The 21,567-nt window shown below is 47.4% G+C and overlaps 2 protein-coding genes across 2 annotated transcripts; one reads left to right on the top strand and one right to left on the bottom strand.

Moving 5' to 3' along the window:
• The first annotated feature begins 1,037 nt into the window (after window positions 1–1,037).
• GUSB (glucuronidase beta) lies at window positions 1,038–13,721 on the top strand. The gene is made up of 12 exons (XM_078595267.1): window positions 1,038–1,506; window positions 2,745–2,933; window positions 3,801–3,982; window positions 4,599–4,741; window positions 5,589–5,788; window positions 6,441–6,593; window positions 6,886–7,064; window positions 8,624–8,770; window positions 10,185–10,269; window positions 10,756–10,932; window positions 11,626–11,761; window positions 12,343–13,721. Exons 1-12 carry the CDS (start codon window positions 1,279–1,281, stop codon window positions 12,507–12,509), a joined length of 1,986 nt encoding a protein of 661 aa, XP_078451393.1. The 5' UTR covers window positions 1,038–1,278; the 3' UTR covers window positions 12,510–13,721.
• On the bottom strand, window positions 13,425–20,531 carry LOC144719397 (vitamin K epoxide reductase complex subunit 1-like). The gene is made up of 3 exons (XM_078595269.1): window positions 19,757–20,531; window positions 16,212–16,321; window positions 13,425–14,877 (listed from the first exon to the last, which is right to left on the bottom strand). The coding sequence occupies exons 1-3, from the start codon at window positions 20,014–20,016 to the stop codon at window positions 14,657–14,659; spliced, it is 591 nt and encodes a 196-aa protein (XP_078451395.1). The 5' UTR covers window positions 20,017–20,531; the 3' UTR covers window positions 13,425–14,656.
• Between the last annotated feature and the right edge of the window lie 1,036 nt (window positions 20,532–21,567).

Genomic DNA, 21,567 nt, shown 5'->3' with positions numbered 1-21,567 from the left:
ACGATCGCTCGGCATTGCTTTGTTCGTCCTCAATCTCTCCCCACCGTCCTGTGCCGCTCACCGCAGTGTCCCCATCATCATCATCACCGCCACTACCATCAATGATGCACAGCGCACCGTCTGCTGGCCGCGGTGGTGGTGGTGGTGGTGCCACAGCAGCCATGATGTTGGCCACCCACCCTTCCGTCACTACCCCTTTCGATATGTAAAGTTTTGGTGAGATGGCAGAGGAGATGAGGATGAGAAATTATAGACGCGGCGCGATGAGAGAAGCATGGGCAAAAGGTGGGAGGCGTAAACGGGACGAGAGATACGGATGCCTAAAGGTCTAACACCGTTTGAGACTAGGCTCGAAAGAAAACTGTCTCTGGTGTGGACCAATCAGTTTCAAAGACAATGCATATGGGGCCGTCCATAAATGACGTCACGCGATTTTGGACGATTTTTGACCCCACCCCCCCTTCGTCACACGATGTCACAAAAAGTCAGACCCCCCTCAAATATGACGTCACAAAGCTCTGCCCCCCTCCCCCCCCAAAATAAAACATGCTTCAAATCGCTTTAAACTATTGTCATTGTAGTGCGTATTTAATGTGGCGCTGCACTCTGATGCCAGAAAAAAGGGGAAAACCTATTCCCATATTTTGGTACTGGCAAAGGAGTTCCCATGATGAGATTACACAACTTTTAAAGCCATTCCTCGTGTTTAGTGTACGTGCCGTACAACACGTTTAGAATCGACAGGAGTTAAAGTTGGGACTTAAGAACAAATCGACTTACAAACAGACCTCTGGAACCTAATTCTAGATTTGAAGCTTTCGTGACTGCAAGGTAAAGTCACGTAGGTAAAAAAAAAAATAAAAAAAAAAATAATATTATTATTTTATTTTATTTCTATTATTACTTTTAGTAATTTTTTATTTTATTTTTTACCTAGAACCTAACTCGTTCGTAAGTAGGGGACGGCATTCCTCATTCTGATTGCTGCACGTGGCCTCCTCCGCCGCCGCATCACGTGTTGTTTTTAACACGTGACGTGTCTAGGAGGGCACGTGACCGGACGTGACGTCGCCACGCCCGCTCTCCACTGCGACCCGGCTTTTCAAATTAGATTTTCCCCTCTCGTTTTTTTCACCTCATAACAGCGCAACAAACTAACGTTGCTCGACTGCACACGCGATATCCTGCTAAGATTTCAACAACAACTACTCGGCAGTTGAGCTAAGCGCTCAACCACAGAGGAGAAGGAGGAAGAACAAAACCCGTTTTAGTGAAGAAATGTCCCGACCGCGGGCCCCAAGCCTTACGCTTTTCCTAGTCCGACTTGCCGGGCTGGCTGCGGGGATGACGGCAGAGACCGGGCCGGGCAGCGGGGTTCTTTACCCCCGTGAGTCTCGGTCCCGCGAGCTGAAGGAGCTGGGAGGCTTCTGGGCTTTCCGGGCGGACGATTCGCCGGGCAGAGACGAAGGGTTCACGCGGGGATGGGCCGAGAAAGGACTGGTGGAGGTGAGGCGTAGATTTTAGTTTTTTGCTTTGTTCAATTGCAACATTCGCTATTGTCAATTGTTTTATCTCTTGCACGATGGTCTCGCTTGTAGGCACCACCAATACGTTGAACTTCTTTCGCACCATACGTAGCCAACCGTGCTAATCGGAGGTGCGGCGGAAGAACGAGAAACTAAACACAAGAAGCAGTTTTAAAGAAATCGGGTTTCAGTCTAGATTTAAACTTGCGTAGCTACAGAGGCTTCCTAATATCGAAAGGAAGAGCGTTACACGTGTGTAAGAAAGTTACACGTGTGTAAGAGGGTTACATGTGTGTAAGAGGGTTACATGTGTGTAAGAGGGTTACATGTGTGTAAGAGGGTTACATGTGTGTAAGAGGGTTACATGTGTGTAAGAGGGTTACATGTGTGTGGAAGAGCGTTACACGTGTGTGGAAGAGCGTTACGTGTGTGTGTAAGAGGGTGACATGTGTGTGTAAGAGCGTCACGTGTGTATAAGAGCGTCACGTGTGTAAGAGCGTTACATGTGAGTGTAAGAGCGCACGCAAGAGCCCACAGTGCTGTCGACCCAGTGGCCTGAGTTTTACCCATTGATCAATGCGGGCTGCTGAAGATGGAGCGAGATGGAAAGCACCTTCCTAATTTGCCAAAATAATAATAATAAATCAATGCGTATTACCTGTTACGACATGTGGAATGTGACGCTGACGCTGACAAAAGTTGTAAAGTGCGTGAACATGCTTGGAGGAGGTATGTGCATCGCAGAACGGTGAGGGATGACGAAACGGGAGGATTTCTCCACAAATCCGGCAGTCCGCCTGATGAAGCTAGTTGTAATTACTCACGAAACGTCGTACTTAGATTGTAAATGTTGTGGATTTGCTCTCCAACGCACCGGTGTGCTGTACTAGTAACTAATTGGCATGTTATGTTTACGTGACAAACCTTGCTGATTCTTGGGTCTTTCGGTAAAGTCACGTAGATAGGTTCAAAGAAAATAAGACCCAAGAATATGAATTCCTGCAGTCACGAAAGCTTTAAGTCAAAATGTAAACCTTTCTAATTGGCAGTGTTGGGTGGTAGCGGGTTTAACGACATTTATATTTGGGCAATCTAACCCAAAAGAAACATGGATTATATCGGTCGCGAAAGCCTACATGTTAAACTGACGTGAGTTCATTGCCCCCTCCCCCTTTGTTTCCTTACTCTCCCTCGCCTTCACTTGTTGCCCTGGACAAGACGGGGCCGGTGCTGGAGATGCCCGTGCCTTCGAGCTACAACGACGTGACGCAGGAGGCGGCGCTGCGCGACTTCGTGGGCTGGGCGTGGTACGAGCGGCACGCGTGGGTGCCCTCGTCGTGGGTCGCCGAGAACGCCAACCGCAGGGTGATGCTGCGATTCGGCAGCGTGCACTACAATGCCATCGTGGTGGGTTGCCCCTTGGCGGCAGTGGTGGTGCGAGCAAATTGGGGTCCCTAAGGCAGTTTGTTTTTGGGGGTCGGGGGGGCTCCCTCCCTCTTTCAATTCATAGTATCCAAGTGAGATGTATGTATGTATGTATGTTGAACTTCTTTTTCACCGTGCATAGCCAACCGTGCTAAAGGGAGGAGCGGGGGAAGATGTAGACAACAGATAGATGTCTATAGAGATGCTACTGTAGTGATCTGAGAGAAGAGAGATGCAGAAGATGAGCGAGTAATTGCTTTTTTGTTAATTAGCATGTTGCGTTTGGATTTCATTTTGAGTTTAATCTCGAGGCCCATGAGCTGTTTGGACCCCTAAGCTTTTTTTTAGTTTGCTTTCACTTGGCGCCACTTCCTGGAGAATGGGATGGAGTAACATTATGTCCACTGCGTATTTGATTAAGTTGTGTTGATAACAGTCCTGGTGAGATGACAGCACAGAGCCACCCGTGGGATGGGCCCCTTTCATTCCCTCTAGATTGTTGGATCGCTGTATGTCAATAATGAGATACTATTATAAGTACGCTCTTAGAAGCAATGGCTTGAATTAATTAATATTCACATTTGCTTTATGTAAATGTGTGCATGTTTTTTTTTCTTAAGTGTTGTGCAGTCTGGGTTTGGTTTCTGGCCACGGCTAACATCAGTGACAAGTCATTTGTAAACCTGTTCTGGGGCTTCCTAGATCAACTCTTAAGTTAAATGAGCCACATCGTTCCTTCGTACGCCCACCGTCCCAACATTAATAGGCACTCGCTAAACGTCACTTGTCCCTCGCGGTCTTTAACAGCTGAACAATGATTTTGTATATTCCTTTATTTTTTCTTGACAGTGGGTAAATGGAAAGGAAGTGACACGGCACGAAGGCGGCCACCTCCCGTTCGAGGCCGACATAACGGCCATCGTGCGCTCTCCGGCCTCCACGCCATGCCGCATCACCGTGGCCGTCAACAACACCCTGACGCCCAGCACGCTGCCACCCGGCAGCATCGAGTACATGCGGGACACGCTCAGGTGCCACCACCCGTTGGAGTCCACGCTTGAGCATATTTTCTCTGTGGCATCATCTGCAAGGTCGAATCAACCCGCTCATTTGGCGTGCCACTCACCAGGTTTCCATTGGTGTAGGGTGGTGCCATAGGTCCTAATGCAAGGAATGAAATGGGGGGCCCCCTTGTCTGCCTTACCCACTTTGTAACGCAGCGTCTGGGTGACTACTGTTCACTGCAGACATAGGAAAATAAGCCGTATCTCTGATGCTCTCGTCCCCACACAATTTTCTGTAAATATCCATTAGGATTGTGTCTAATCTTTGATTTGAGTTTACTAAACAGCGGTTTATTTTCAGTTCCCACTTCTTTATCTTTGAGTTGATAAAATATGAAGAAACGTGGATTCTGCAGTTTTCGTGTAGGGTTTGAGTTAGGGTTTGGGATAGGGATTAGGCGTCATAGGTTGGGGTTTTGGGTTTAGAGTTATAATTTTGGTGTGGGGAGGCCCTCATCATCCAGCAGTGGATTGAGAAAAGGACCATACATGTCATCCTTTCAGAATTTAGCATCTCTGGCCCCCCACCCCCCCCCGCTCGATTTTTTTACGACGCAATTTCGATCGTTGCTATTGCACACAGGTACCCGCGAGGATACTTTGTTCAAAACATCCAGTTTGACTTCTTCAACTACGCTGGCATCCACCGCCCAGTGCTGCTCTGCTCCACGCCGGACGCCTTCATCGACGACATCACCGTACTCACCGACTTCCACGACGACCTGGGTGTGGACTCAGCATATGCTAGAGTTTGTGCATCGCCCTTGGCTGGCCACTACATACTCTATAATCTAAATTCTTTTTATTTTACCAGGTAAGGCCCACTGAGCCATGTAGCTCTTTTTCAAAAAGCGCTCAACAAAGTGGCTTATCACGTGGAAATGTTAAGTGGCAGCCAAATACTTTAAACGCACGTTTCGAAATGTAGCGGGAAAAACTGGAGAACCCGGAGAAAAATCCACGCGACCACGGGGAGAGAAACATGCAAACTCCAAATATAGAGGCGTGAGGGTCGGGATCGAACCCACAACCTCCTGTATACCAGACGAGGTAGTTAACATCTTGCCACGTAACCCAGCAAGCCCCACGATGACCTATTTGTGAAGGGTAGTTACCTATCCGAGCGCTCTCCAGGCTAAACTCTGATTGGCTCCTGAGATCCGACGAGATTGGTCCAGGTGATTTTATCTTAAGCGACACTTATTCAATGAAAATTGCAATATTTAACTATTACGTGCACTTTGTTATTCAGAGAGCACCGGTTCAATCTCCCAGTGCAGCAGTTGAAATAATGGGATTTCTTTTTTAAAATCCTCCTGGCCTTCCAACAGTATTAATGGGTACACCACATTCATTCGGCAGGTCGCGTGTGGTGGGGTAAAGTGTAGGTACTCCCCACTTCTTCCAAAACGTCTGGCCAGCGTGGAAGAGTAGGCCAAAACACACCCTCCTGACCGGGCGCTTTAGAGTGTCCTAGAGTGGTGGCCCTTTTCGCCAGCAGGGACGACCTGAGGATGTAATTGCGGGGCTGCGGCATTGATGCCACCTTGCGCTGCTCTTGGTTTCGACCAAGGCGTGGTGAACTACAACGTGTCGGTGGTGGGCGCGGACGAGTGCCAGCTGGTGGTGTCGCTGAGCGACCGCGAGGGCCACGAGGTGGCGAAGGGGGAGGCGAACTGCAGTGACGGCGTCGGCACGCTCAAGGTGGCACGGCCCAAGCTGTGGTGGCCGCTCACGATGCGCCCCGAGGCGGGCTACCTGTACACGCTGCAGGTGAGAGAGAGAAGAGAGAGTGTGCACGGCGCACGGCACATGTGTTGTTGTGGGGTGCGTGAAAAAAATCTGCACTCAACGACGTCAATGATGTCAGTATTCAATAAGGCAGAGGTTACAATTTCAGTTTCAATATGTAACATAAATATTCTTCTTTCGTATGGCTGATTTAGATGCAGAGCAACAACTAAAATTTCACATCCAGGTGGTCAAACTAGACATTCGTGTCAGGAGTAGTGATGAGTATCGCTGTGATGTTTCCTTTCTTATTTGTGGATTGGACATTGCGTCGTTATACGTTGTCTGGTACCAATGAGAAACATATGCATATGTACGTACACCGATGCATATACAGATGTGCACACAAATGCAAACAGACTGCTCGCTTTCCGGTAGCACATCAGAATTTGGGAGCCGCTGGCATTGGTGCTTTCTTCCTGCCCCATTTGTTTTTCACCGATTCTCAAGACTAGTTTCCAATATGGTCCCGCGTGGCAAAGTTTTACCCTTTCATTTTGTTTATTACATTTTAATTCTACGCAGGCTAGGCAAACTGAATTACTCGGTGAAAACACGTGCACACAGGGGGAGGGCATAGGCGCTAAAACACGGACGGTCGCACGGCTGACTTTGCGGAGGGCTTGCGATGCAGGTCCACGCCAAGTCGCTGGTGAGAGGGGAGCGGCGCGAGGACTGGTACAACCTCCCCGTGGGCATCCGCACCGTGCGCGTCACCTCCACGCAGTTCCTCATCAACGGAGAGCCCTTCTACTTCCGTGGATTTGGCAAGCACGAGGACAGCGACGTGAGCAGCCCTCCTCCTCCTCACTCCCCCCTGTCGCTGACAGAGATACTGCACAAACGTGTTCAACCTTCCTTGAAAAATGTTAATATGAAAAGTAATATACCAACATATCTCAACAAGAATATTTTTCAAAAGTGTACTTGCTTTGACAAAGTTCAGAATAATGGTAATTTCCAAAAATGTGCAAAAAGGGATACATGCTTGTAATACCCAGGGGAAAAGTATATAATTCAAACTGTTCAGAAAAGTGAGTTGGAAGTTGTTTTTGATTAAGATTTTTTTTTGTCGGCAGATTCGCGGCCGAGGCTTCGACTGGGCGATCTTGGCCAAGGACCTGAACCTGATCCGGTGGCTGGGCGCCAATTCATTCCGCACGAGCCACTACCCGTATGCCGAGGAGCTGATGGACGCGTGCGACCGTCTCGGCATCGTCATCATCGATGAGTGTCCGGGCGTGGGCATCACCCAACCGTGAGTCTGCGCATCAGTCAATCGGTATACAGTAAAACCTTGGATTGCGAGCATAATTCGTTCCGGAAACGTGCTTGTAATCCAAAGCACTCGTATATCAGTTGTGATCACATGACGCTCGGCAGACAAAGCGTATACGTACTACTCGTATTGCAAAACTTCGATCGTTTATCAAATTCATATTTATTTACATTTTTTGCTCGTCTTGCAAAACACTCACAGACCAAGTTACTCGCAATCCAAGGTTTTACTGTATTCAATCATTGTAGTCCGTCAATCAATAAATGGCTGAATGGGTACATCAACGAGTATTTAAGGTGGAGATGCAACCCTGCTATCATCTGCTCGTGCCACGGCTGGTACAAGGGCTTCCACTAGATGGAGCTATTGATGGTATTTGGCCTACTCTTCCACGCTAGCCAGATGTCTTGGCCAGAGGTTAGTATTCCCATGCGTTGCTCCACCACACGCAACCTGCCGATCAATTACTAAGCTAAAAACATTTTATTTTATTTTACTAGGTAAGACCTACTGAGCTATATAGCTGTTTTCAGAAGTGACCTGCCCATAAATGATAGCTCAACGAAGTGGCTTATCACGTGGAATTTTATAGCAGATCGGAGCACCCAGAGAAAAATCCACTCGACCACGGGGAGAGACATGCAAGCTCCAAATATACAGGCGTCTGGGTCGAGATCGAACCCACAAGTTCCTGTTTACTAGGTGAGGTAGTTAACAGCTCGCCACCGTTACTAAGTGTGGTGTGCCTATTTATACTGTTTTGGTCAAATTTCTGTCGCAGGACCCTTCACCACCAGACAGCCAACAAATTAAATTGTCACTTGTACAAGCGTTTAACGTGCCAGTTATTGTTTCAGCTCACCGGTAAGTTGACCGATTCTCACAACAAAATTTTGCAATTAAATACGTTTCACTTGAAACTGCACCAAGCATCTGCAGGAAAATCCAGGAAGTGAGAATAAAATCCAGCATGTCAGAACGGCTTAAAACCCAAAAATCTATTTGTGAATCCTAACATTGGCTGCAAAATCCTACGTGTTAAGTTGATAACTACTACTGCTATTACACTGGTCAACACACTTTTTCTGGCATAAGGTATTCCAACGGTTTTAAGGTAATTTTGGGGCGCTGATTCCAAATCTGACATCAGTTTTTGTCTATCACATCAGGTATTTGAGATATCAAATATCGCATTTTCAATAAAAACTGCAGAAGAAAAATATTAAATAAATGTGGATATCTACATAAAATTATATTATAAACACACTATCCTAAAAATACAACACCATATTTTAACACTAAAGCAGTCACTGACTCGGAACAACTTGCAATCATAAGTGACAGAGTTAATTTCGGGTAAAATCAATGAAAATGGGGTATGCCGATAGCATAAAAATGAGATATGATAGAGGAAATCTGAGATCAGATTTGGAATCAGCACCCTGAAATTAGTCTAAATCATCTGCAAAAGTCCAGGCCAGAATTTTTTTTTTTTGCCGTAGCTGTCACGTGTCTGCCCCACGCCCTTCCACACACAGCGCCAACTTTGGGAACGCGTCGCTGGAGCACCACCTGGCGGTGATGGGAGAGCTCGTGAGGAGAGACAAGAACCGCCCCTCCGTGGTCATGTGGTCCGTCGCCAACGAGCCCGCCTCTCAGCTGTCCGTCGCAGAGCCCTACTTCAAGTGTGTGCTCTCCCTTTCAGTCAGTTTGTGTTTCGGCGTGTGAGGAATTTGCCAAACATCTCGACAAGAAATCTAAATTAGGGCAAATATCTCGTTGTCATCATCATCGGAATTGTCATCATTGTTACCGTTAGCCATATTTAAGGCAATGATTTTGGTTTTAATTAAATTCACGACTGAGGTGCTGGGAAAAAACAAGGCTTCAATGGGAAAATATACATCTGTTCCCTGTACCCTTTTGAAATAATGAAAGCACCTCATCTTAATGCGTTTCTACAACATTTCCAAAATTCTATATACTTGAATTGATTCACAGTTTCCTTTTGTGAGCTCTGTTACAAAATCCTAAACCTTGGCTGTTATCAGTCCACGGCTGAAGGCCTCACCCGAGCCATTGCCATCCTTCATGTCCCTCATTAACCACGCGATACAACAATCCGTCCAGCACGTATTCATGATCTGATCTCGGCTGATCTCAGGGCACCACGGTGGCAAGATGTTAACTACCTCGCCTAGTATACAGGAGGGTGTGGGTTCAATCCTGACCCTGACGCCTGCTGTATATTTGGGGTTTGCATGTTCTCCCCCCTGTGGTCGCGTGGATTTTTTTCCGGGTCTTCCGGTTTTTCCATCCACATTTAGAATCCACATGCCTTAAGAGCGTTGGCTCCTATAAATGTTAGCATGAGGATAAGTCACTTCGTTGCGCTATCATTTGTGGCCAGGTCGCTTAAAAACAAAATAGCTAGATAGCTCCGTGGGCCTTACCGGGTAACATAAAAATAGTGAATAGTTTGTTGCTCCAACTCCACAGTGGACATGTCGGGCGTGTTTTCCCCCCTTTGGCTGCCACTCCATCGCTGGTCATGACTGGTCGTCACGTCTTCTAGTGACGCGTCCTGCACGAGCCCACTTGCTTATCTAACAGTGAAACATATCTCTCTGGAAATTTAAATGGCAAAACACGTGTTAAATGGTAATCAATTTGCTCCAAACTTACTCGGCAGAACCCTCGTGAGAATGGTCGAGATCCAGGTTCTCCAGGGTAATGATAGAACAATTATTTAGGTATTTTATTAATTTTTGGATGCTTGGCAGTGGCTGATGGCATGCTTGTTTTGATTGTAATGACAATTGTGTGTGCTGTTCTATGATGTACTTGAAAATGGAACAATGTAAAGGTGCGGACATTGGTGTACGGTGCTTTTTTCTGGAATTGTTTTGCTGTTTTTTTCCTGGATTTTCAGTTTGCACATAGTCACTTTAAGATGTTTTCTTGTTCATGTTTTTGTTTTTTGTTTGTTGCGGTTGCACCCGATTCAAGAGCCGAATGGCTCACAGGGCTATACCTAATAAATAAACTTGAAACTTGAGTAGTTTACTGTTCTCCCGTTGTAAAAACGTTGTCTTTCAGGACTGTTATCGAACATACGCGGCATCTGGACCCAACTCGCCCAGTCACCTACGTCATTAACCAGAGCTTCCAAACTGACAAGGCGGTAAGAGTTCAAGTTATTTTTTTTTGCTTTTAACCAGGCGAGGCCTCAAGAGACGAGTATTAAGTCTCATTTGCAACAGAGTGACCTGGGATAGAGACATATTTACATATATACACACACAGAGAAACACCCATTCAAAGGAAGGGCAGTCCTGGAGTGGAATGTACCTACTTTGGCCAACACGGCACACAAGGAGTTTGTGTAGCTGATATTATTCTTGGCCACCTTTGTCCCCCCAGTGACGATATTTATATACCGCACCAGGTACTCATTTAAGCATGAGTCAACTTACGAGAGGCCCGGGACCGATGAACATATTCATCACCGATACTGCCCTTGAGGGGGAATCGCCAGTTCAGACGTCGCTCGCCACAGATGTTTGCCAAGACCGGGAATCAAACTCGGGTCCCGACGGCTTCACAGCCCATTGCCACCTTAACTCGTGCGCCGTGCGCTGCCCACCACGACCACCGTTCACGGCGGCAGGCGCAGTACACGGACGTGGTGTGCCTCAACGCGTACTACTCGTGGTACCACGACGCAGGCCACCTGGAGGTGATCGTGCCGCAGCTGCGCTACGCGCTGGACGGCTGGCACGCCAAGCACGGCAAGCCCGTGCTGCAGACCGAGTACGGAGCCGACACCATCCCCGGCCTGCACTCGGTGAGGCCGGCGCCCGCTCCCGCTCCCCTCCGCCACACCATGCCACGCCGCTTCTCGAATGCCATACAAGAGCGTTCGTTCATTCACGTGCTTGTGATTTGGTGGCTTGCGTAAATCCTGCAGCCGCGCAATCGATTCTTAAATGAAAAAGACAACGGACAAGCAAATTGTACGAATAGGTCGGAGTGAGAGACCAGTGCAAACGAGATGCAATCGAAACAGAACGAGAAACAATAACAATCGACACCATTGGAACCTCATTTTCCAGTAGCAAAATATGATAATTGGTTTTTTACCCTTTTATCTGGCAACAAAACTGACACCTGCGCCTTTTGGCGTCATCTGGTCCAACACCATGAGAGATTAGGCTCTAAGGAAAGCTGTCTCGGGTGTGGATCAATCAATTTCAAGGACAGTGCATACATTATCAGAGTTATGGTTTTTTTTGCATTCCGACTGCAGGTATTGTGGTCAATGCAAACATGACTCCTTGTTAAAAAGGTGTCAGTTTTGTTGCCAGATAAAAGGGTAAAAAAACAATTATCAATAATAGAGACCAAAACAATATTCAATTCAATTCGATTCATACCAGAGATGGATTTTTACATGGCCTACTTAAAACTCACACAGGACAGCTTCATTATTAAAACCATCCACTCAAAGCATTGATCTCTGACCCATTCACTTTCCCAGGACCCCCCTTTGATGTTTACAGAGGAGTACCAGGAAGCCGTCATGAAGAGTTACTTTGAAGTTTTTGACGAGAAACGTGACGCATACTTCATCGGCGAGATGATCTGGAACTTTGCAGACTTCGCAACGCAGCAAGGTGTGTTCTTGTATACCTCAGTCACGTTTGCGAGTTTTGCACATCTTGACACTCCTTATGCATGCCTGTGAATATTTTGTCACTTATGACTGGTGGTGGAGTGGTGGCATTGCTTCGAAACTAGTGGCAAATATCTGAACCGGTTATTAGCACGGTTCGTAAACATCTGCACTGCGAAAGCAAGATGTTATCTCCCTCGCTTGGTATGCAGGAGGTCGCGTGTTCGATCCTGACCCTGAAGCCTGTATATTTGGAGTTTGCGTTGTTATCCCTGTGGGTGTGTGGATTTTTCTCCAGGTCCTCCGGTTTTGCCCTCCACATTTGGAAATGTGCGTTCAGATTATTCGGCTACTATAAATTCCCCAAGCGATAAGTCACTTCGATAAGCTACGTGTTGCCAGATCGCCTCTGAAAAAGAGCTAATACCTCTGGGCTTCACCCGGTAAACAAAATAGTTAAGTTTTACGTAGCCCCCACATGAGCCGTGCCCGCTTACAGCACTTGGCTACACGGGGGATCTCTGTCTCTGTGCGACGCCGTCAAGTTGATCGTCGCACCTCCCACGTGACCGCGGCGAGCAGGCATCACGCGCGTCGTCGGCAACAGAAAGGGAATCTTCACGCGCCAGCGACAGCCCAAGTCGGCAGCCTTCCTCCTCCGCGAGCGATACTGGAAGCTGGCGAACGTGACGGTGCCGCACGTGACCGGATACGGAATGTCGTCCATTCTGAGCACATCGTACCACTAGCGGGAGGGGGGTGGGGAGAAGGATTGGGGGCTTGGGGGCTAGGTGGAAATTAACACGTGCTCGATCTTGCAATCTCGCTTCTCACGCTATTGCTGGCACCCAAGGGGTAATGAGGCGCGGCCGCTGAAGATGCCGGGAAACCCTACCCCAACTCTGCGAACACTCAGACTTCAATGTGGAACAAATAATTTGAAAGTCTCCATTCATGCAGTCTGTCTGGTTGGTGTAGGAGAGGTATTCGCAGCTGTTTTTTTATTCACTTTTTTCATTGTTGGTGAATGGGACTATATGGATGTCATTTTTGTTAAGAGCCACTGATTAAAATAATTCACCGACAACTACTACCAGTGCCTTAGTCAAAGTAATCTTCACTTATCAAAGATATATTTTGTCAGTGATTTTAAAGGATTAAAAACCAATTGTCATTGACGATTTGAAGTTATTGAGAACGAGGGAATCGACAGCTTAATTTTTATTGGATCGAGGATTCAGATTTATATTTAATAACTGTGACAGTGAATATCACATCTGAAAAATATTCTGTTTTGTAACAAATTCTAATCATCTACAAGATATGACCAGCGCCACTTAAGAGGCATATTTTCTTCGCAGTGACGTCACACCAGAGCTGGGCTTTCCGATTATTTAAGCAATCGATTTCTCTACCGATTATCAGTACGATTGTTCGACTTAAATCGGATAACACGACAACAGTTGGGAGAATTAAACGTCTCGCCTCTTGTTTTTTACGCGTACCGCTGCGATGGGCGAGGCTTAGTGTTTGTAGAGTCGAATAATTGATCAAAAAAGTGATCCATTGACCCCACCGTCCATTGCGCGGCTTGGCACAAGTTTTTTGTGTGTCAGGACTCCCAAAGTTGCTGAGCACATTCCTTTCACAGTTGTGAGCAACCATTGTTTTGTAAATGATTTATTTCAACCTCAAGCGCTTAGGAATAAATGGAATTTATAAATGTTTCGGTTTAAAAAAATATGCTGCAATGTTAAAGAATTGTATTTTTTTAATTTATGAAACATTGACATAATTTCTTAGGAATTATTCTCAACAGCCTTTGACGTTTGTTCAAAAACTTGTAACAATCTTGATACGTAACAATCACATTTTAGAGACAGAATGTGCAATTGTGTAACAAAATGGGAAGTTCATTTAGTCATTGTTAACCTACAAAATAAACATTTTTCATGACATCATCTTTGCTTTTGGCCCTCGTGTCATTTCACATACACCATTTTATCTCTCGTACGGCTCGGGCAGGTTTTTTTGTTGGCTGCGACTGTAACAATTGTCCTGTAAAGGTGACGTGTTGGTACCCCAATGACCAATAATATTTCCCAAAGATATTTTGACTGACCTGTGTAAAAACGGCACACACACTCGAGCTGACCATGCCCACATCTGGAAGAAAAAAAAGCTTCAAGACAAAGTAACCTGATTTTTGCTGTATAGGTCCAGGAATGGATGGTGCAGAGAGTAACATTAATTTGGCAGATATGTAACATGAGGATTAACTTCACTGAAAATCGCTCCTGCAATCTCTTGGTTTGCTTCCACAACATCTCATTACTGCCAAAATGTTATTACCTGCGACTTCATTTTTTATCAACGGTCAAGTATGACGCCCTCCACGATTCTCTTATAAACTTAAAGTAATAGCAACAACAACAATTAAATAACAATTAACAGTTTTGCCATTCGTACACAACAATCACCAAGTAGTTCCTATCAGATTTGACATCGCTCCATTTCGCGAAGGTTTTCACGGTTGTTGCTGCACAGCTCTCCCCGATTCGTGTTCGGGTTATGCGACGTGACGTCCGACGTTCATTCCGCTCCACAACTTGAAGATCCCAAGCACGCGGAACGAAACGTTGGACATCGTGCCGCACAAACGCACCGTACGACTTGGTAAACACGTCGGGGGGGAGGGGGGCGAGCCAAAGCACCAGTTGCTTTCATGCGGCTGTCGAGAACGACTGCCGCTGGTACAAGTGCAACACACCCCCGCCTCCAGCAGACGCAAAACCATCTCCGTCGCACGTGGTGACATCACAAGACGACCTCTGCATTTACGGTGCAGCGGCCCGCGTGGAATCATTTTGGACGGCGGGATCGTTTTGCGGAGCGATCAGTCGCGCTTGTGCGCGGCTTTTCGCGCCGAGCCACTCCGCATGCGCGCGACGTTGACGGCCGTCAGCAGGAAGTTGATGGCGTACGTGGAGACGCAAATGATGCAGAAGTCATGCAGCACGCCGAAGAGGATGAAGGCGAGGTAAAAGCTTCCGGCCACCGACACCAGTGAGGTCCCCAGCAGCACGAGGTTGCCCGCACGGCTCGGATGTGAGATGCCTGCAACGCGGAAAAACGAACTTAGGTGAAGTTCGCCAGGTGTTGGATCGTTTAGGATAACAAGAGGGGTCTGGAGGAAAATGTTAATTTTTTTAGGCAGGGAATGATTCACTCCTCTTGCGATGTCATAACATGTTGTAATTTTGGGTCACGATTCGATTGCGAATCGTTTCTATATCACTGGTGAATGTAGCACCTACAGTGGCTGCAGGATTGATAAAAACCTATCACATACGGCATGTCACAAAAACAGAGCTTAATATCAGCCAAGTTTCTAAGGGTCAGCAACCAGTATCCCTGCCTGTGGCTTACTATTCACATGCCAGCAACCTGGAAAACAGCGATAAATTATGCCTTAAAAATACTGAATTCAACCACGCAATGTTATCAATCTATCCATCATTCCATGAGGCAGGAACAGTTTGCAGACCACAGCTTTTTTGGGAGGTCCTGATGGAGATATCTGACCATTTTGTATTTTTGAATGGGAGTAAATGGGGAATACCCAAATAAAACCCACACAAAAGTGGAACACATTCGGAATCATCAAGTTCAACGTTTTATTAATGTGACTGATTGATCATCACTTCACATCACCAGACTGCACAGTCAAAGTGTGTGCTCCACCTAGCAATGCGTCAGTGCGCGTTGGTGGTGCAGAGCCAGTGGTTGCAATTCCACATCATCATGGGCAGGGCCATTCTATGGAAAAGAAAACTAAAATATCCAAAAATGTTGTACTTATTTTATCATCACCAGTGGGACGATAGAATGTGCTAACCCCCAACCAGAATTTTAACTCGTGAACTTTTTAGTGGAACGACTGAGCTACAACGCGCAAACGTGGCAGTGTGGAATGTTGCGAGCAAACACAAGTTGGAACGGCTAAGAGTCCATTTCAGATTATCTACAATGTGAACTCTCAATTTCAATGACACAGCATGGTTTGGAATGGGCCTCTGCAGATAACGAAATGCCACCCCCCCCACAATCCAATACCTCCCACCCCCCCTTCCACCTCTCCATATTCACAGCTTATCACCTGTGCCCTCAGTGCAGTTGCGCTGCCTGCACCCTTGATAGCTACGCCACCATCTGAAAGTTGTGCCCTAACCACGGCTTCAGTTCAGCTGAGTGGCCACCAGGTCAACAGCCCCGTAAAATATTTCTGCACCAAGCACACCACATCCAGTATACCTATTGCAATGCCCGTGGCTACAATTCACATGCCACCTATGCTTAAGTCTACGAGCAATACGAACAAAAATATATATTCGGTGTGAAATTAATTTATGGAGAACAGCCGTTTAGTTGTTGCTTGTTGTTGCACACACCCAGCAGGACTTGCAGGGAGTAGAAGATGACCCCGAAGACACTGTTGGGCTGGTTGAGCAGGCTGCTCTGTCCGAACAGCGGAGCCACAAGACCGAATCCACGTCCCCACCTTGACAAGCACATACAAGATGGAGCGATCAAACAACAGCATTACTACTTGCCACGTGCCACCTACTCCTGTCTACCAGTTACCCGGACAATATTTTTTTTACAACCGACACCCCTGGCTTGTGGCTACCAGTCACAGATGATGACACCACCCCTATGGATGAAGACATGGACGCAGTCGGCTTGGGCCCAGAGGACAGGGGGGCGGGCAATGATAGTGCTGTCCCAGTTGGAGTAATAATTGCCCGGGACCATGGGTGATACCAGGAGATTAATTGACGGATGGATGCACATTCACCACCTCAAACCGACGATGCAAATAATCGACCACTCATCCAATACTGTCGTGGTGTAATAGTTAGGTTGAACATGCAATCCAGGGGTCGTTAGTTTAATTCGATCTCCCGGTACGGCAAGGGCATGCTCCCTTTATCAAGTTTAATTTAACAACCCCCCAGCCGGTATCGTTGAGCGCTCTCCAGTTGTGTCGACAGACAGATCGCTTGTGACGGGTTAAATTGTGGGAGCTGCATTCCCCCCACCTCTTCAGAGACGTCTGGCCCAATTCGGAAAAGTTAAGATCACAACATTAGACCTCCTTTGCCAGTACCAAAATATAATAGGGTTTTTCCACTTTTTTCTGGCAACAAAACTGAAACCTTTTTACAAGGATTCATGTCTGCATTAACCACAATACTTGCAGTCAAAATGCAAACAAAAACACTATGATAATATATGTATTGTCCTTGAAACTGATTGGTCCACACCAAGGGACGACTTTCTTTTGAGCCTCGACCCAATTGGTGCTCGACCAGAGGACGTCAAAAGGCGTACAGCTCAAAGACAATGCACTATCAACGTAATGAGGGCTGTTTGTGTTTGCATTTTGACTGCAAGTATTGTGGCTAATGCAGACATGAATCTTTGTAAAAAGGTTTCCGTTTTGTTGCCAGAAAAAATAGGGAAAACACCTATTAAGACCACAAACATCGTCTCTAGAGCTCCCTCTGGTGGTGGTGGACCTGCCGGCAGCAATGGCACGCACGGGACCTGTAAACTCTCTAACCCCTTAACTCATCGTCGCAATAAGTTATCAAGCGGTGTAAGAGATAATAGCTAAACGCGTTTCTTGAATTGAGGGAGAAAACAAGTTCTGCAAACTTGGGAGAGAAGAGATGAATGGAAGGGAATTTCAAAAGTGGTGGAGTTGCGAGCGAAGAAGCAGAAATTAGAAGTGGTGACCTGCAGTTGTGGCCAGTGAAGCGAGTCGGTGTGCTGTTGGGACCTGGTGTATGGTGAGTGAGTGAATCAAGCAGAGCGGTGTGCTGTTGGGACCTGGTGTATGGTGGGTGGGTGAGTTAGTGAGTGAATCAAGCAGAGCGGTGGTTTCGCAGTTAGCGCGCTCCGCTACGAACCCCGCCACCCAAGTTCGATTCCCGCTCACGGCTAAACGCCAGTGACGATTACACTATGTAACACTATGTAACACGAGTTTTGTTCCTGGGTAGTGTTATTTTATAATTGCTTATGCCTAAAAAAAAAGTATAGAAAATGGCTCTTATTCCCCACAAACTTTGCTTTTGTGACCAGGACTTTATGTGAATGAAATACACAAATGCACACCACGTTTCTCATTGACAATAGGCACATTTAAAAATATCACTGTCCTGGTCACAAAAGCAAAGTTTGTGGGGAATAATAGCCATTTCCTGTACTTTTGAGGCATAAGCAATTACAAAATAACACTTACTACCCAGGAACAAAAAAAAATGTTTTGTTACACAGTGTTATCTTAACCGGCCCTGAGCCTCCCCCAGGTCGACTCAGCCTCAAACGAGTACCTGGTGCAGTGTGTAAACATCGCCACCGGGGAGACAAAGGCGGTCGGGCGTGGTGCCACCCACCCCCCCCTCTTGTGTACCGTGCCGGCGGCCTTTATAGGTGCCCTCTGACACTTTGCCCCAAAAATCTCAGGTATATATGGGAGAGGGGGGAGATATTTTTCTGTGTATTTCAGTGAATGAGTGGGTCAGTGTCGTTGTGACCTGTAGTGTTGGTGGTGGTGGTTGGCGTTGTGGATGAGACGACACAGACAATCTTGGCGCTGGTGCTGCATATGCCAAGGGTGGCACAGTCGGGTTTTTTACAATCGGGTTTAATTGTCTTTTTATATTAAACCCGATCATCTGAGATTGGGAGAAATCCGGTTTAATTGGTTCTAATTGCAGAACCGCACTTCTCAACGATGGGCTTCATCCATGCCAAGCCAAGGAACTCACTGGCGCCCACGATTGTGGAGGAGAAGCTCGTGTTCATCAAGACCAACCTGCCCGCCGCATTCTACGACTAGCCCGTGCCCGACGGCCCCGAGTACGATAGCAGCACCGACCAGGAAGCAGCCTAAGCCTTGGATCAGAGTTTCGTATTCATTAAACCAGGTTTTAATTCCACAAAATCGGGTTTAATTGTATTAAAGAAAAAAACCGATGCCTGCCGCTGGAAAAATCAGGTTTTTTTTCCACCCATGGCATATGCACACGTGCTTTGAGGTTCTTGTTTGTTTACCATATGGTGTAGTAAGCACGTGTGCAGCAGCCGTGGTAGTGATAGCGATTGCAGAGCAAGAGGGAAGCGATGAGCGTTAGCGATGGTGCTGGCTTCACATCGAAAGTGATCACCTTAGTCGCAAAAAAAACTATACGAATGAAACTAAACACATTTTAGTTTTCATTTACCAGGTAATGGTCCACTGACCTGGCTATCACAAATGATAGCTCGAGCAAGAAGGCTTATCGGCAGGTTATAAATGTGGAGGGAAAAACCGAGAGGACCTGGAGAAAAGCCACGCGACCAGGGGGAGAGAGAGAGACATGCAAACTCAAAATCTACAGCGGCAGGTATTCAGGGTCGGGCTCGAACCCACGACCTCCTCCATACCATGCCAGGTAGTCAACATCTCATAGCCACCGTGATGATGAGAGAGACACGCAAACTCCAAATATACAGCGGCAGGCATTGTCAGGGTCGGGCTCGAAACCACGACCTCCTGTATACCAGGCGAGGTAGTTAACATCTCATAGCCACAGTGATGATGAGAGAGACACGCAGACTCCAAATATACAGCAGCAGGCAGGTGTCAGGGTTGGGCTCGAAACCACGACCTCCTGCATACCAGGCGAGGTAGTCAACATCTCATAGCCACCGTGATGTTGATGATGAGAGAGAGAGACACGAAAACTCCAAATATAAAGCAGCAGGCATTGTCAGGGTCGGGCTGGAAACCACGACCACCTGCATCCCAGGCGAGGTAGTCAACATCTCATAGCCACCGCGTGCGCCCAATAAACGACGGATGACAAAAAAACCCAATAATCGATCCCCACATAATCGAACGCTAACAAAACAACAATAAAAAAAAATGTAATTCCGTAGTAACCTGGAGGAGAAGACCTTTGAGCAGCTGACGCTGTCGCTGAAGTCGCACCACGCCGCGTAGGCCGAGTCGCGCTCCTTGGCCGCCTCCACGTGGAGCGCGAGTAGCGACAGCGCCACCCCCAGCGCGCATAGCGCAAGGCGGACACGCAGCTCCCAGACACCACCAGAGCCACCACTACTACCACCACCACTACCACCACCAGAGCCACCACCACCACGGGGTGGTGGGGGGCGAGACGAGGACGGGCGAGGAGAAGACATTTGGTGGTGGGTGGTGGTGGTTGGTGTGTGGTGGTGGGTGGTGGTGGTGGGTGTTGGGTGGGTGTTGGGTGGGTGGTGGTGTTTGGTAGGTGGGTGGTGGGTGTTGGTGGGTGGTGTTTGGTAGGTGGGTGGTGGTGGGTGGTTGTGGTGGATTGTAGTTGTGTGGTAGGTGGTGGGTGGTAGTTGATGGGTGGTGGTAGTTGATGGGTGGTGGTGGTTGGTAGTTGGGTGGTGGTTGGTAGTTGGGTGGTGGTTGGTTGTGGTGTGTGGTAGTTGGTTGGTAGGTGGTGGTTAGGAGTGGTGGTAGTTGATGGGTGGTGGTGATTGGCAAGTGGTGGTGGTTGGGTGCTATGGGGTTGTGGATCACCGCGGTTGATGATCTGGTGTCGAGTGAACCCACCCGGAGGAGCCCGGCGTGCCTGTGAGTCGGTGTTGACGGGTGGCAGGGGGGTGATGTGTGTGCGTGTGTGTGGGGGGTGTGTGTCTGGTCTGTGTCTGTGTGAAGTCGTCTCGGCCACGTTGGGTAGGGGCGGATAACGCAGATTAACTCGCCGTGGGATGACAGAAAAATAACAATTATGTTTACTCATCCAGAGATACAAATATGAGGCCCCGTGTAATGAAAAAAACAGGAAATAAGCAGAAACAGGGTACAAAGTCAAAACTTAGTGGGGGGGGGGGGGGGTAAAGGCCAGTTTTAAAGCGTCCTTAACGGAGAATATAAGTAACAAAATTAATCAGCTGACAGTACCCTTCCCTCCACGTCTAAAATATTAAAAAGTATTGTACAGTCTTGTTTTCGATACAGTTTTTGTTTTTCGGCGCAGCGTTTTCAGCACTGTTTTTTCAATATTTTCAATACAGTCTAAGTATTGTTTGCGGTACATTAGTATAAGTACAGTATTAGTATTGTTATTAGTACAATATTTGTATTGTTATTGGTACAGTATGAGTATTGTTATATAAGTACAGTATGAGTATTGTTATAAGTACAGTATGAGTATTATAAGTACAGTATGCGTATTGTTATATAAGTACAGTATTAGTATTGTTATATAAGTACAGTATTAGTATTGTTCTAAGTACAGTATGAGTATTGTTATAAGTACAGTATGAGTATTGTTATAAGTACAGTATGCGTATTGGTGCTGTTTCTCAGTGCTGGTAGTGGACTGGGAGTCCCCTTACTAAGATGGCCGCCACTCGGCGTCATGACGTCATTGGCGGCAGACGAGTGGGGGGGGGGTGCCGGGGGTCCACGTGGCTCGAGCAGAGCGGCTACCGTCAGGAAGTAGTAGTCGTGGGAGTGGACGGTGAGTGGGGGGGTGGACGGTGAGTGGTGGGGGGGGGGACGGTGATTGGTCGGGGGGGTAGACGGTGAGTGGTGGGGGGGGACGGTGAGTGGTGGGGGGGGACGGTGAGTGGTGGGGGGGGGACGGTGAGTGGTGGGGGGGGACGGTGAGTGGTGGGGGGGGACGGTGAGTGGTGGGGGGGGACGGTGAGTGGTGGGGGGGGTGAGTGGTGGGGGGGTGAGTGGTGGGGGGGGACGGT

The sequence above is a fragment of the Lampetra planeri genome, chromosome 6 (assembly GCF_965212315.1).
Source record: "Lampetra planeri chromosome 6, kcLamPlan1.2.h2, whole genome shotgun sequence".
In the NCBI taxonomy this organism is placed as follows: domain Eukaryota; kingdom Metazoa; phylum Chordata; class Hyperoartia; order Petromyzontiformes; family Petromyzontidae; genus Lampetra; species Lampetra planeri.
This window is presented reverse-complemented; position numbering and strand designations above follow the sequence as displayed.

Coding starts and splice junctions, on each gene's coding strand:
- GUSB (XM_078595267.1), top strand. CDS start 1,279: ATGTCCCGACCGCGGGCCCCAAGCCTTACGCTTTTCCTAGTCCGACTT. Junction 4,742..5,588: donor CGACTTCCACGACGACCTGG/GTGTGGACTCAG, acceptor GTTTCGACCAAG/GCGTGGTGAACTACAACGTG. Junction 11,762..12,342: donor AGACTTCGCAACGCAGCAAG/GTGTGTTCTTGT, acceptor CGCGGCGAGCAG/GCATCACGCGCGTCGTCGGC.
- LOC144719397 (XM_078595269.1), bottom strand. CDS start 20,016: ATGTCTTCTCCTCGCCCGTCCTCGTCTCGCCCCCCACCACCCCGTGGT. Junction 16,322..19,756: donor TCAAAGGTCTTCTCCTCCAG/GTTACTACGGAA, acceptor GTGCTTGTCAAG/GTGGGGACGTGGATTCGGTC. Junction 14,878..16,211: donor CTCCCTGCAAGTCCTGCTGG/GTGTGTGCAACA, acceptor TCCGCGTTGCAG/GCATCTCACATCCGAGCCGT.